The sequence below is a fragment of the Tiliqua scincoides genome, chromosome 7 (assembly GCF_035046505.1).
Source record: "Tiliqua scincoides isolate rTilSci1 chromosome 7, rTilSci1.hap2, whole genome shotgun sequence".
Lineage (NCBI taxonomy): Eukaryota > Metazoa > Chordata > Lepidosauria > Squamata > Scincidae > Tiliqua > Tiliqua scincoides.
The window spans coordinates 35,335,612-35,352,325 of NC_089827.1; the positions used below are offsets into that span (position 1 = coordinate 35,335,612).

The 16,714-nt window shown below is 39.0% G+C and overlaps 1 protein-coding gene across 10 annotated transcripts in view; it reads right to left on the reverse strand.

The window, feature by feature from the left end:
• The window catches only part of C2CD5 (C2 calcium dependent domain containing 5), a 99,684-nt gene that overhangs the window by 20,857 nt on the left and 62,113 nt on the right, over positions 1-16,714 (reverse strand). For 5 of the 10 annotated variants that reach the window (XM_066633307.1, XM_066633306.1, XM_066633305.1 and 2 more), the window contains 10 exons: positions 16,566-16,661; positions 14,758-14,949; positions 12,553-12,739; positions 11,568-11,732; positions 6,963-7,103; positions 5,237-5,300; positions 4,233-4,294; positions 3,196-3,294; positions 2,191-2,280; positions 659-746 (listed from right to left, as the gene is read on the reverse strand). In XM_066633307.1, coding sequence (XP_066489404.1) covers positions 659-746; positions 2,191-2,280; positions 3,196-3,294; positions 4,233-4,294; positions 5,237-5,300; positions 6,963-7,103; positions 11,568-11,732; positions 12,553-12,739; positions 14,758-14,949; positions 16,566-16,661 — 1,184 coding nt within the window. Of the gene's footprint in view, positions 1-658; positions 747-2,190; positions 2,281-3,195; positions 3,295-4,232; positions 4,295-5,236; positions 5,301-6,962; positions 7,104-11,567; positions 11,733-12,552; positions 12,740-14,757; positions 14,950-16,472; positions 16,662-16,714 lie in introns of all 10 variants that reach the window. The other 5 variants (XM_066633303.1, XM_066633301.1, XM_066633300.1 and 2 more) reach the window with 2 other exon arrangements.

Consider the following 16,714-nt stretch of genomic DNA (forward strand, 5'->3'; position numbering starts at 1 on the left):
TAAAAATAAACCTGACCATGAAGTAAAGCTATTTGGCTGGAATACAGGTATAGCCTAATTAGCCATGGATTTTTTTGCCTGTTTTATCTCAACACAATGAGAAGGGTCCTTTAATTTAAAGGGAAAAAGTAGTTTAACAATACCCTCGTTAATGCGAGAGGGCAGCCGCTGACAATCCATCAATCATACTCTCTCCAGGCACTTAGAACAGATTCACTCCAAGATAAAAGACCCCTCCCCTCCTCCTCAGCATGTGAAGGAAAGATAGTCATTCCTTCCCAGTGCTGTGCTCTGGGTGAAGGGAGGGGTTGCTGCCTCAGAATGAAACCTTTCTATGTCTTATATCACAAAGGTCAGCAAGGCTGTTTTTAAATTGCCTAGAAAAGGGACATTGTTTTTTAAATGGATTTACTTTAATGAGATTTTTGCCAACCACATGAGTTCTCAGAATGGAATCCTTATGAATAATGAGACTGAACCTATAGTGTTAAAGATGAAATGTGTGTAGAAGTCAAATTATAAAAGTATGTCTGGACTGCAAAGCTGAGCCCAGTGACATGCACTTAGGCTGACACAAATGAATTGACATCTTGGAAAGACAGCTATAATGAATCACTATTGGCATCTATAAAGAGCAAAACCTGCTCAACATCTTTACCTCTTTGTGATGTTTTTTCAGCTGGAGTTTTAGTTGTTTGCAAAGCTTGGTATTTGTCAAACGTTATTGCAACTGCTGTGACAGTGACCTGCAATTTTAAACAGAATTATCAGTTTTTACCCATTGCCTTCTTGTAAAGTCTAAAATTAAGCTAATCTACATTAGCTTAATTTTGGGTGAGGAGCAGAAAAACCTCACCTAAGTTGTCCATATTTAGTAAATATTTTTCTGATTTTTTTAAAATTTGGCTCTGGAGTTTTTTGTGATGAATAGACTGCTGTGAAATATCATAACCTACTCACCATAATCAGACAGTGGAAGGGACAGATTATCTTTGACTATCTTTCAAGCAATCATTTATGCATGCACATGTGGCAGTGACTTCTGCATGTGCAGATTCCATTTTGGAAGTTCCCAGAAGTTTCTTGAGCTTTGTGCCCCTGATCTCAAGTGGGGGAAACCCAGTGCTCTAGGTGCCTCGAGGGCATGAAGAATGTCCAGACCCTCAGTTCCTTTGAGTACTGCCCCCCTCCAAAGTTCAAACTGAATTATTATTCAAATTGTTCAAGGTTCAAATTGAATTAACTGAACAGAGATCCAACAATTGAAGCCAAACCTATAGAGGGAACAATCGTATGGGTCATATACGAGTACTTAAATGTGTCAGAATCCAACTGTAAATCTTCAAAGGGATTGGTTGGAAGAGCCCACCATTGCAGGGAACACAGAGATCCAAAGTTACTAACAGTTTGTTTGACAATGCACTTGAGGCCTGAATACCAACAGGCTCAGCTTCTGAATGACATTTTGCCCTCTTTATAGGAAGATTCCCGATACCACTCACCTACCCGCCTAGAGTGAGATTCATGGTGTTTGCCATGCACCTCAACAGCTTTCTGAAGGGTGTGCAAGTGTCATCCAACTATCCTGTTTCAAGAAAGCCACCACCACTGATGGAGAGAGAGGTTTCCAGGAGATGCCAAAATCACTGTTGCAGGATTCAAGGCCAACTCCCAGACCACGGACGTGAGCGTAAGCTTCCTGTTGTTCTTTGTCTGGAAATATTTTTAGAAGCTGAAGGTGTCCACAACATGGCACTCTCCCAAATGCCCATCAGTAAAAGGGAACTTTGCCCCACAGTGGTGACACTTTTAAAAAGTGACCTTGCTCACCATACAATGGTAAAAGTCAATTTAAAGGTAAAATTTAAGAGGTAAAAGTCAAGATGCTGGTTGTTATTTTTAAGGCATTCCAATTGGAATTCTCAGTATTAAATTTATTTCATTTTTCTGTCATGAGTAATATCCAAGATGGCTCATGTTAGCAACAAAATAAATATTTAGTACCTCTACCACCCCTATTTACTAAGTGGACTTTTTAAAATCGTTGTCAGAATCGCAAACCTAGATTGTTCTGGAAGGTCCCCTAACAAGCATCCAACTTGCTCAGTTTTACTTTTCAAGAGTCTTGTCACATCAAGAGACTAATGTGAAGAACTACAGAATTCAAAAGAGATAAATGAAACAGGTTACCTGAATTAATTCATCCTCTGGAAGAGCAACTGTAAAATTCACATGGCACAGGCAACAAGGTATCATAGATCGAAGTTTAAAATACAGGCTCTGTGGAACGTAAGACGTTAATATTTATTAATTATCCTTCTCATATGCTCTGAACTAGGGGAAGCTTGGGCTCCCCCCCCTTTTTTTTTTACAGTCTGATCTTATCCCTCAGTTTCAGCTGCATAAGTAGATGGAGATGTTGGAATCCTTCTGTCAAGTTTGCATGGCTCACCTTCCTTTTGCTATTTTTTGATACAGCTAACATGATGCTCAGAAAGCTTAGTACAACCACATGTACCCATGGACTCATGTCCATTATAGCTTATCAAAGTTTGGGGCCTTTGGGGTTCTATGCACTATAAATACGCAAAGGGGGGGGGAAGAGGGTGGAAAACAGGCATCCTCAAAAGGAAGCAGTAAGACTTCCTTAAGAAGGCATTTATTTTGTACACATTCTCGATCTCTGCTCAAGGAATTCAAGCCAATATTGGATTTGTAAATTGTCAGTTGCTTTGAAGAATATAATTTTGGAAAAGCATTCTTGTTTGAATAAGAAGTAGAGCCACATACTATTTTACCAGCTCTATAGCCAGCAGAGCTTTCAGGGATAATTAACAGACCATGTATACTAAAATCTCTTGAGTGTTCCAATAAGAACATGATTTGTAGTCTGCAACTGAATTGCCTATTAGAAGGATTGATTCTGATTTTCTTTTTCCGGGATGTCACATTCAACATATTGATTTACCAAGGCCTAAAAATTAGAGGGTTACCAATTCCAATTTCCTGTAGCAAGGTTGGATCCAACCACCCACTAATACTCTTCCTACTTCAATCTATGCAATTCAGACCACTGTTTGAGTAATGGAAAAAGAGCGAGCGCAGTGCAGAAAGGTACTAGAAGAGCAAATAGCTCCAAGTACACCAAGCAAATGAGTTCAAATTAATACACAGATAAAACAATGGTCTTCGTACCTTTAGCAGATTCTCACAGAGATCATTAAATGTCTTATTCAACATTTGGTTTGTAAGGTTAATGTTATTAAGTCTGGAGACCCTCACTGATGTGAACATCTGAAACAGGAATAAGAACTTTAGTTGTCTAAATTTCACACAGAATTTTAGTGAAAACATTAGAGACCAAAAGACAGGCAGAAACAACAACAAACACCTGCTTTAGAATAGCTTAATAAAGAGTAAAATTTGAGTACCATATTATACAACTAAGGATTGTGATCTTATGTATTTGTGTACTAGAACATTTCACCACAAAGACCGCAAACCAAATGGCAATGTATGGCATGTGTCCAGTTGAGAGAAAGTAATCAAGGATTTGTGCACAGAAAGAGATGGGATCCAAACTGGATTCAAACTGTGAGTGGAAGGAAAACAGTTACTAGCAAGGGTGTACTAAGGGTTGTTCACGTTAGGCACTGGTCAAGGGTTCATATCCATTAGGTTGACTCCTGCACTTTCAGTACCAGTAACAGTTGTAGCACCCCAGGTACCATCATAGGGTGGGTCAGGGGACTCCATGCAGACCCCTGTGCAGGGCTTTGTTCCAGGGCCCACTGCAATCTGGTCCTGGCTGTAAACACTATTCTGTATTTGGTTATGCAAGAATTCATGCAGTAGTACGAAAGGTTGGTTCTACAGCATTTTTATGCTTCTGCTTGAGTAAGAGGTTGCACAGGTACAAGTAAAACAACCTGTGTCATTTCACTTTCCTTATACAAGAAGCGGGACTCCTATGGATCGACCCATTATGCCTGCACTAAACCACTGTGATCAGTAAAAACCTGATGGGAAGAGAGGATCCCACTTACATACTTGTCCCAGAAACATTATATGGACAAGTATTTCTATGAATGACGAACACTGCATTTGAGGAAGCTCAAAATATTAATGAGGTTGCTAACACTTCATATTTCAATAAGAAAACACACTTTGTTGTTCTATACGTTTTATTTCTTAGTTTGAAACACTATTTACATATATTAAAACCCTCATACCTGTATATCAGAAGTCCAGTTATTTATACCAGGCATAATTTCTGTGTTGCAGCTATAAAAGCCTGCCAAGGAACAAAAGTTGGGTTGACTATTAGAAGATATACAATGATGCTCTGTAATGTGCTCTACACTCAAGTTCTCACAGCTAGATATATTGCCCATCAGCACAGTATCTGAGAAAATAAAGTTCACAAAATACTATACAAATATTTGGCAAAAGTATAAACAGAACAAGGGATCTTTGTGCTTGAGATTCTACCACCAACAATGACCAAGACTGCATGTTTTAAGACATGGTTCAAAGCAGCAAAGTACATGACCCATCAACCTCCAACTTTCTGAAGTTGGAGACTTAAAGACAGACCTGCAAATCCCAGTCATTTGTTCAAGCTAAGTAACTGAAAGCACTACCCAAATAATAAGATTCTTATCTCCATTTAAAATGTCTGGTCCCCATGACTTCAAAGGAAGTCAAGTAAAATATGTTTTAATGAGTGTTCTTGATTATGATTACCCAAACATTACAACAAACTGCCACCAGAGGGCACTCATGGAGCCACATGTGCACCTTCCTCTAAAAAGCATACTATAAAATACAGGAAAAACAGAGTAAGCAGTACTGACTCACATGGGTTCATGGTCAGACACAGCATAAGGCAGTTTTACACATTAATTCTGATCCTATCTTAAAGAGTTGTTGTAAAGATGACAAATATAAATGAACTCTGTACACAGTCAAAACATGCCATGTAAATGACTATTACTACAAAACGTGGGAGCATTCCAAATTTAGGAAAGAGAAGTAGTTCACATTTAGCACCATAAGAATCACAGAGCGCAATTCACCCATTCCAAATGTTTAAAATGCTTAACCAATGTGTTTGCTATTATAAATAAATAGAAAATGATTTTTCATACCATGAAGAGAACTGTCAGCCTAAAAAACATTGAATCAGGCTGACCATACAGAGATAAGAGAATCCAAAATCAATTTTCTACTGTACCTGAAGGTGGAGGGACATCTATCAATAAAGAATGAACATCCTCCATTGCATCTGTATCATCAATCTGAAAGAAGTCAACTACATAAAACTTTTTGCTCTCTGACATTCATATTATCAAAGTTAATAAGGAAAATACCGTATGACAGTGACTGTAATACACATAAATCTATGAATTTTGGAAGAATGATTCAATTACATTTTGTGACTTCAGTCCATTTAAAATACCATCTCAGTTAAGAAACCTGATTACAAATGGATTTACTCAAAGGTATTTAATAGATAGATGATAGATTGGGATCTACTAGTAATCCTCTGATGGACTTGCAGTAAAAGTGCAAGTATTTCCGACTCCCAAGTGTTTTGCTTTGGATGGTACTGTCTGAATAGCTTGCACATCACACAAGGAATGTGCAAGATGATTGTTCCCAATGGCAAGGTTACAATAATATTTTAAGATATAGGCATCCACCCTGTATCTGTGGGGGATCCATTCTAGTTAACTTCCTGCTTCCTGTTAGCGTTCTAGTCTTTTCAAGCATTTTGGCTGCCTACAGCCTGCCTGAACGTGCTATAATCTGTTTGATTAACATTTGGTGAAGGGGCGGAATCTACTGATATTCACAGCTTGGAGTTCAAGATATTCTTGTAGAGCCATATTAGTTGGGCCAAGTAGGAGTTGCCACCAAGTGATTAGCAAGGGAAGCTCTGCACACTGAAGGATAGATTCTCTCCTGCCCACACCCACTTTCAGGTAATCAGTGTGCCTAAACAGCTGACATAGATATGTATGGACAAAAGGGCCACACAAGATAATAGTGTAAAAAGTATGTAATATAATACCATAGACACTCGAGTATAAGTCAATCTCACAGATAAACTGAGGGCAGACTTTAAGCCAAAAATCATGGAATTTTCTATGACCCTCAGATAAGTCAGTAAGTAAAATTTAGGGGAGTGTGAAACTTTGAAAACACCAGGAACTGTTCTGAGGCAGCAGCAAAAGGCCAAAAAAAAAAAAAGGAGCCATTTTATCTTCTTCTCCAAACAGGAAGGTGCTTATGATTAACAGTATTTATATACCACTTTTCAACAAAAAGTTCACAAAGCAGTTTACAGAGATAATCAAGTAACTAATGGCTTCCTATCCCAAAATCTCAAAAGATGCAAAAGAACACCAGCAGACAGCCACTAGAAACACTGCTGGGGTGAGGAGAGCCAGTTACTCTCCTCCTGCTAAATACAAGAGGGGCACCCACTTCAAAAAGTGCCTCTTACCCAATTAGCAGGGTTAGGGGAGTTGTAGGCTTTGTGAGGAGTACAGAGCTGCATTACCATAGCAGCAGCCCTCATACAGACCACAATTTCTGTAAGTGCCTTCACTTCTCCTACTCTTTCTCCCATCTTTGGAGAAGAAGCTAAAATGGCTACCATTTTTCACTTGCTTTCTGTTGCTGCCTCAGAACAATTACTGCTAAGTCAAATGGTTCCTTTCCCCCCCCCCCATCCTCCAGTGTCCTGCCCAATTCTTAGCCCAGTTCCCCCTCCAACATCACCAAGCAGTTGCTCATAGAAGCTTTATTTATTTATTGACCTGTGTATAAGTCAACCCATGGTTTCAGGGCCGATTTTAAGGCATAAATTTTGACTTATACACACTTATATACAGTGACAGACACAATTTTCTATTTCCTTTAAGCAAGAACAAAGGAGTGTAAGCAGAACATACCTCCAAGACAAAAGCATCTTTCTTTCCATGTGAGAGATCTAATTCTGCAATTTCATCAGAACTTTCAGACTGAGATCTTAGGAGCCTGGTACGCTGCCTTGGTTCTGGAATGGGAGAACCTATAATTTCTTCAGATATTTCCTAAACAGAACAATGGCATAAAATCATGTAAAGTCTCATGCAAATATTTTAAATGTCCAGCCAACATCATCCCAACAACAAAGGAACTTCCATTACGGTCCAGTAATCATTCTAACTGCAGAAATGTGAAATAAAAATGCTTTCACTTGAATATGCTAAAGTCATATCCCCAACCCACAACTTCTTCAATTTACAGCACAAACTCATTCCAAAGGGGTAGCTGAGTCTTGCACTACCTTAAAGACTAAGCAATTTAGTTCAGCATAAGTATTCATGGACTACAGTCCACTATATTGGATACATGAAGCACAAATTCATGTTGATGATTTACTATTGGAAAGTTAAATAATGTTTAGAGTGTCAGCATGAGGAAATGAAAAAGTTGAGAGCACACCGAAAATTCAGTTCTGCTTGTCTCTTCACTATCCTTCACATTATTAGCACGCTTTCCTTTAGCTCATAGGTTATGCACGAACAGTTTTATCCTAAATATTCTAATTCTTTCTGCACACACTATTTCTTCCAACAAAGTATCCCTGACATCCTCATGCAAAAGACTGCTCATTCACACCCAATTCCCTTTCAGTTCATCCAGGAGGTCTGCCAATGAGAAACTAGACCATGAACACAATCTGGGATCTGTTTTTTCCCCCCTTTGTGCCACCCTCAGCATCTGCTGTATGCTACTCAAGCACCTTCTAGATTGTCAAATGCAGGTCTTCCCCCCAAAAAGAGACAAACGTGTAGTTTCTACAGTAATAAGGCATCAGTTGTCACTGCCATTAGTTCATATACTTGCTGGGGAGGAGGGTCAGGGAGGACAGAGGAAAAAATGGGACTACGGGTTCTCTCAGCTGTCCTTGTTTCTCAATATTCAACAGGGCACTTAGTCTATGAAACGCTAGGATTTCCTTAGACTGCAAATTTCAAATGCTCCTTCACCCTCCCCTCCTTTTATGTGAGATGGTGAAGGAGTACATGGACTCAGCAGTTTAAGAGAAGCACTGAAACAAAATCCCTATGGCTGTGGTTTTGCAGTTCAAAAGCCGAGGGAGCACAAAGTGTTTGGCTCCCGAACTGTTCCCATCCTCATTGCCCAGCACAAAATTCTAGTGGATGCTGTTTCAGCATATTCTTATGCTACATAATGCAGCTACTCTTTATTCCTCTCCCTGTGAAAGGAAGAAAAAACATTTGGATTCTATGTTTTAAAATGTAACCTCCTGGAAATATGGGTATTACCTTTGGGAATCCCAGACCTTCCCCCCCCTCCCCCCGGTTAACACAGGGCACAGAGTTCCTTCACTGTCTCATCTATCAATGGAAGACCTAATATTAGACCCAGGCGGGGTGGATGGGTTCTTTGATTCCTCTCTTCTGTTCCTTGGGGGCAAGCTGTCCCACCAGCCTAGAACCACTCTTTAACTTTTTGTAGTCTATTTATTATAGTAAAAAATAAAAAAATAAAAAAAAAATAAAATGAAAGAAAAACCAAACAACAACATCTAAAAAATACAGAAAAAATATCTAATAGTGCAGCATGGGCAAAGTCAAATACTCTAAGTGGTTACAGCTTACCACAGACACTAGCCTATAAGTCGCTCACAAATAAGTCAAGGGTAGGGTTTGAGCCAAAAATCATGGAATTTTCCATGACCCTCAGAAAAGTTGGGGGATAAATTTAGGGGTGTGTGTGTGTGTGTGTGTCTGAGTCTGATTTTTTTTCTGATTTTTTCCTGAGGCCATATCCTGAAAAATAACCTACCAGTAATTCTTACCTAAGAACTGTACGGTCTCTAATTTATTAAAAACAAGTAAGTGAGTATTAAAAACACAATATATATACTTAGTATGTATACATAGCATAGTAAAAACAATTTTAAAAACAGTCCCTAATTTATTGAAAACTATGATCTCTCTCAGATCATGATACATTTTTATTCAAAAACTTAAAATTGTACTCTTCACAACCTTTTTGAAACACTATCAGGCCACAATACCATCCACACTTTCCTGGGAGTAAGCGCCATTGACTTTAATGAACTTACATCTGAGTAGACAAGCATAGGATTAGGCTCTAAGTGCACTGTAACAGCATACTAGTAGAACTATTAATCCAATCCTCCTTTAAGATGCCTGGTGTTTTAAGCCAGAGGCTCTAGATAAGCTGTGCATTATACAGCTTATAACACACAGCTGGGAGTGTGCAATCCAATTCACAGCAGAGAGAAAAGCAACAAGGAATCACTGAGCAAGTGCAGCTGTGCAAAGTTGACCTGATTTACCCAGAAGTAGACCCTCTGCAGGACGGGCAGCAGCACCTCCTCCGGGCCTTGTGTGGGGTTCCTGGCAGGTGCCCCTTTTGCCTGCCTGTGTCCAGCTGGTCCCCCCATTGCACCAGGAGCCAGAGAAGCTCTGGAGAAGGCAGGGCAATGGGGGGCAGCCTGCTGGCCTGGCACTCCCCCGCACCCTCTCTGAGCCCGCCACACACACTCACTGCAGTCCTGCCACCTGTGGAGGAGCCAGAGGAACCTTGGAAGAGGCAGTGTGGTGGGGGGGGCAGCCTGCTGGCCCAGTGCTTCCCCACATCCTCTTGGAGCTGGCCGCGCACCCCTGCTCTGCTCCCTGCCTCCACAGATGGCAGGACTGCGGTGAGTGCAATGGGAGGAGCAGCTGGGCACAGGCGGGCAAGAGGCACAGCTGCCAGGAACCTCACACAAGGAGGAGGTGCCGCTGCTCATCCTCCTCCAACCTGAACCGATGTAGATGGCCTCCTCACCCCCTCTGTCTGCCTGGGTGTCTGTGCAGATAAGGTGAGGGGGTGATTCACCAGTGATTTTTGGGCCTTATAGGCGAGTATCTATGGTATATTATCTAAATTTTCGCCTATATATACAATATATCTCCAACAGCCCCTCTTATCTTCTCATTGTAAGTGTTCCATTTCAAATTATTTCGGACTAATGTTCTCCATCCCTTACAATCTAATCTTCAAATCCACAACTCATTAACTCATTTTTCTTTCTCTTTCATGCTGAAAGTCAATAATTGGTTACCAGTTCTTCATAAAATTTTCTATTGCTTTCTAAGTAAGGTCGTTAGTTTATCAATTTCTGCAAAGTCCGTAACTTTTGTCCACCATTCTTCTATCAATGGAATGCCTGCAGTTTTCCAATACTGTGCATAAAGTATTCTAGCTGCATATCATATACAGAATTAAAATTTTGTGTCTTATTTCCACATAATCATCTATCATGCCCAGCAAAAAGACTTCAGGTTTCATTCGCACATTTGTTGTTAGAATCAAATGTATCTGTGCATGCTTTACTACATGTCTACCACATATGATAAAGAGATCCGTCCTGTTTTTTTACATTTCTGACACTTTTTTACATCTTCACTAACTTACTTGGTGTCATGTGCCATCTGTAAAACATCTTTTATATAATATCAAGGAAAATAACATTTAGAGAAAATTTCATATGCTTTATCCATAATTTTTTCCATTGAAAGTTCATGACCCACATTTTTAGCCCAGTGATTCATACATTCTTTAACCTGGTGTTTCAAATTTCAAATCTTAGGTTTCAAATTTCAACAACTTATAGATCTTAGAGATTGTCTGCTCTTCCGATAGTGTTTTTCCAAAACTGACTCTTCTTCAAAGCCATATAATTTATCAATTTTAAATCTTTCTAATATTTATACAAATAAAAACCATTGACAATTAAAATCTTCTATTATTTCTTCTCTGGACTTCAACTTACATTGCCTCTGTGTAAAACTCACCAGATTTCTATATAATAACCTTTTATCTCCCTGTGCTGTGCTCAAACCAAAATATGCTTCTTGGGGTGAAGTCAAGAGTGGAATTTTACTCTAAAACTTATTTTTATACCGGTTCCTTATCCTCCACAATGCACGTCTGACATAATTATTCTTAGTCAACATTTACTTTATCATACCGTAAGTATCCATGCCAACCAAATCTTAAATCATATCCTTCCAAATTCAGCAATTTTCTATTTTGCAACAACAACCATTCTTTCATCCACAGAAAACAAAATGACACATAATAAATTTTCAAATCTGGCAGCCCTAGTCCTCCTCTTTCTTTCGCATCCTGCAAAATCTTAAACTTTAGTCTTGGTTTTTCCCTTGCCATATAAATTTTGTCATATTTTCTGACATTCTTTAAGTGGTTTATCAGAGAGTAAAGCTTAGAACCACTCTTTACATGAACACGTTCTATAATCTGTTGTACGCTGGTTCCCCCTAAAAGGAATTTTTTTCTGCAACCTACAGACTGCTCCCTTTAAAACAGAGTTTCAGGCACTTAGCTACCTTCCTTTCACATATACCCATTGCTCAATAGCATAGTCCACTGTTTATTAGGTAAATTAGATTAGACTTGAGATACATTAGACTAAGAATTGTTTCAAACAGTGTCAGAACTGTACTTACAGGTGGGTTAATCTCATAAAGCTCCTTATTTCTGGTTATTGTATCATTAATTTTCTTCTGCATATGAGATATGTGTTGTTCATAAGTGGCATCATTTGGCGTCTTTCCAGCAATCTGAATACCACCAGGAGTTGGTAAAGCAGCCAGATACACCCCTGTGGCAGACTTGAAAGAATAAAGTAACAAGAAAATTAAGCACAAAATGTATTCTTGGAAGTTGTATACCATGTTTTAACCTGAACTCACTGCTACAGAATGTGAATGACATTTATTCAGCTTAAACAAAAAATACAAATACAATCTTACTTGTACATACTTATATTTTATCTATTCAACTTGTTCAAGGATAATGCTATTAGGTGAATGCAACAGGAAACCAGAACAGTCTAGTTCATGGAGCATCTTCGTGTTTCACAAAATGTAGCATCAAGTATAGAACAACAAATGCATTGGGTATTTTGCCTTTAATTGTGTAGCTTACCTACACCAAGCCTGTAAAAGGAATGGAGTATACATGACAGAAAAAATAAATAAATAAAGTAATTGTCCATAATGGCCAAGTATTCAGTGCTACGACTCTTGAATTTTTAACAGAAGAGGGAATTTGAGCACATACAGCAACACACGACTGTGGCAGACGTTAAAAAAAGAAAGCAATAAGAAAATGAAGTGAAGCATGTATTCTTGAAATATGTGCAGGGTTTTTAGCAAGTATACCCTCTAAAATTTCCCCATTTACAGACTTATTCAAGGTTCTAATACTGAAAGTTTGGCCATCCTTGGTTTATTCCTGGTGGAGTCCAACCTATTCTGCCTGAGGCCTAATTTTTGCCATCAGTTCTGCACCAAAGTTATAGAAGTCTTGCCTTTTTTTAAACATTCCGATGTTCTAGCATCATCCTAAAATGACATATACAGTTTGGGAAACTGGAAGAACATTAACCTATAAAACAAAATAATCCCAAAGTATATGTAAAAAACTTACTGCCAAACCCATCAACATTGTTTCTCCCACTGTGATCTGAATCCTTAGTCCAAAAAATGCATTCATTCCCTTCAGTTTTAATTTATTCATTAGCTGTGTGTGTACTTCATATTCCATAAATGGCAACAGATTACTGATGGATGTTGCATTTGCTTCAGCCTGAGCTTTCTTTTTCAGTCGACACAGCCTGTTTAGGTGAACAAATCAATACAAAATGGTCAGCTGGCCTTAATCAAAATGTCTGTTACACAGTTAGGAGCAGCTAAGAGACAGCAACAATGGTAACTTAGGACATGGCTTCACCACAAAGAGTGACTACTTCTACAATTTTTTTTTGGGTGGTAAAATGATGCAAACAGTTTTGAAGACAGCAATGATATATACCAGGTCTCTTTGAACACCACTTCCACCACCATTCCTCCCCCATGATAGAAGTGTGAGAAGCTTACATTTAGTATAAAGGTGCAACCTTTTTATACAAGGGGGTTTGGTTCCACAGTTGCAAAAATTTGTGGGTTGCCAAATCGAAACCAAAAATGACGTATTTTTACGCACACTACGTAAATATTGGCAGTTTGTGTCAACTTAAGCAAATTGCTTACAGTTAAGCAAACAGCGCTACAGCCTGACACTTGGGAATAGAAGAGAACTAAGGCAGTGTTTCTCAATCTCTCCTCCCTCTTCACCACCTCTCTACTCCCACGCTCAGCTCTCCCGTTACCCGCTGTTCCCCCTTGTTTCACAGGCAGGATGCTGAGCTTCTAAATATAATGCTTAGGATTGCTCAGAAGACTTGCTTGCTGGGCTGTTTTGCTTGCAAGTGCTAGGAAGTTGGAGCACAGAAAGCCTGTACCATCTCAGTTTGAAGGGAAGTACTGAAGGAGGGAGGAATTCGACAGAGAGGGTGCCTGGTTTTCCTTCTTGTTTTTGGCTCAGAGAAAGGCAAACAAAACAAGTTGGAGAAAAATACTCCATTAGTTGTTTAAAGCAATCCCCCTCTGTTTAATACAGCTTTTCTGCCTGCGTGCATGTGTGAGAGATTGCACAATGGAAAACATCTGCATTGGAACCTTCCCAAAGCAGCTCCAGCCCCTCTTTGGTACACCTGATCCAGCTATAGATTTTTCTCTTGTCCTCCCTTCTTCAACTCCCAGCAAGGGACTCCACTTTGCATGGAAAAGAGCCTCATTGACTGATGGGGGCTTTTAGGATTTTAATGGAAACTTCTGTCCTTGCGTGCAACAGAGTCTCTTTGATGGCTCGCAGGCTACAAGGAGTTTTACTGTTCCTGTGCAAGGTGTGAGATCTTACAGAGCCTCTTCAATGGCTCCAAGGACTATTTTGCACCTGTGTGAGACACAAACATTCTTCAGTGTTTTAGGCTGCCTAGAAACAGAGTGAGACTGCTGTGCAGGGCAAAGGCGGCCTCTGACAATATGCAAAGATGTGTGTGACTTTGAATTCCCCCCATCATCGTTCAGATAAATCAGCGGATCAAAAATCTGCGTATAAAATGGCTGCACCTGTATATTCAGATCTACAAAAGAGGGAACAGTCATAAATTGTTATTTTATTTATTTATTTGAAAGATTTATACTCCACCTTTCCTATCCCAAAGGAAATGCCTTAGGTGACTTACACAATTCGCACTAAAATACTGAATATATGAGATACAATATAATATATTATGGGTTTTTAAGTTTTAAGAAACACAACCTTTCAACACCGCTCCTCCAAACAACAAACATACCTGCTTGGAAGAAAGAATCATTAAAGTTACTTATGTGTTAATGGGCTAGAATTTGGCTGATTTTTGAAAATTTTCTGTATGTGATTAATCAGTAATAACTTCTTCTGTTTATCCTGTTAGGAATTTTAAATATATATAAGCAAGAATAAATGAAAGAAATCAATCAAGTTTAGTAGCAAGTTTCAGGCCAAGACAGAGTTCAGGTCTTACTATGTCTAGCCAAAATTAAAAGCATAATTAAGTTCAATGGAGCTGTTACAAGGTGCTTTGTCTTGACAGAAGTGCTCAGACTACAATTCACTTCTCATTCATCCCTTCTTCAGAGGAGACTCTCTTCTTGAAATAATATTTTCAGATGTTGCTGAAAAGAGCCTCTGGTCAGTAACACTCCACTAAAGAGCAGGGCACAGCTGTCCAACAGAGCAGAAACAGTAAAGCAAACATGGCAGACACACCTGGCTTGAATGAGACATCCTTTCCCAATCACCACTGCATCCGCAGGCAGATCAATTGTTGTGAAAAGAACATCTGGAACTTTTTGCTTTCTACAGTTGCAACAGTAAGTGAGGTGAGCAGGGAATGGCATGTTGAGCTCATCATATGGTATGTGGCAAAAGCCACAACCTGGTGGGGATGTCTCTTCTAACCTAAAAGAAAAATAGTGAGAAGTCTAGTATTACCATTCATGAGTCATTATGTTAAAAAAAACCTGCGCTACACGGTACATTAAAAAAAAAACCGGTTGTATCCAAGCTATGAGGATTTTTGGAAGTTTGGGTAAAAACAGAGAGAGTTAGCTAAATGTGAAGCACCTTGAGATGCTCTTGCTCTCTTAAAAAAAATCTGATGCAGAATTAGTAATCATACTACCTGTCGTAGAGAGTCTATTTTGCCTCTGCTATTCTCTTAAATATTTTCTAAAAACTCATAATGCAAATATCTCTCTCCTCCAGTGCTTTCTCATCGAAAGGTGAACTTCAGCTTTGGGCATCTCACTCTAAAGGAAGCAAAACCCCACAGCATTGTTCCTGGACTTTTCTCCATTCAAGAAGCATCTAATGGTATACAGTCTGCTCTAGTTTTAACACTTGCACATATTCTGCAGATGTCACACAGTACTATAGAATTACTGTTCAAATATTTCCAAAATACTACCACAACAAACAGATTATATTGTTGCTATCATATAATATCCCTCCCATTTGTTCTTTAAAATTCTCACATGGTAGCTTTCGTCAGCAGTCAAATCCTCCATGTACACTTCCAATTCAAACATTTTTCAACTCAGCAGGTAGACCAATTTACAGATTTGGGCATAAAAAAATGTAGAATCCAAATACACAGTTCACATGTGAATGTTTCATGTCAGAAATGACATCTTGGTCATGCAACCACTAGCAAAATTTATATATACTACAGTATAAAATGCTCTTACATTAGGAGGCATTGGTACAAACTCATTTGGGCCCAGAGCAAGAGAAGGGCTGCATAAATAATTCATTAGAAATATCTCCTGAGAAAAGAAAGGCCCATTCAAGAGAGTAGCATATACACATGTTCTGATGAAAATCTGAATGAGAAAGCTTTATATGATTATGCTATTCCTGAAGATAGGAAGCCTTAAAATAGACACTCTTTTATGAGGGAACAAGAAAAAAACGATCATTGACCACATGCAGACTTAATGCTGCTGATCTCATTTGATTAGGACAGCGTACTTTGCTGAAACTAAGTTCATACAATGAACATTTACAAGGTAAGATTATAGCAAGTACCTTGCTATCAAAATTTGAAAAAGAAAGAAATCAAGATGTAAGAAGAATAAATTATAACTCAACCACAACAAAGCCAATACAAGTACTGGTCAGCTGACAATTGACACCTGCTGCAGTTTTTTATCAAGTCAGGACTTCAAGAATGACTTGAGACAGCCAAGAAGTCACTAATGTACAGTGTGCTATGTAGAACACACAACAGTGGCAAATGGGGGAAAAAAGATTTGTATTATGAGGTTAGTAGTCAAATGCATTACCTTATTCAGAGTATTAGAAATTTAAAAACAGTAAGACTAGTGATTTGGTGCAGAGCTCCACAACTTCTGTTGTTGTTAGTGAAAAAAATCAGTAAAGTGGTTGGCCCCGCATCCTCTACTGTAACACTGGTAACCTACCCTAATAGAGAAGAACTATCCTGGTTCTGAGGAAAAAAATCAACCTCTCCCTTCTCTGACCCTATGGAAAAGTAGCCAGGCTGCCATGACAACCTTTGTTCCAAACAGACTTCCATGGTGCCATCCTGGAGAAACCTAGGGTTCAGTACAGCTGCCGTGCCTGATGCGGACAGAATACAGACCTCTTCGCTATTGAAAGAAAAAAACAAGCATTACAAGAGGTGAAGTCCTGCCGTTGGAAG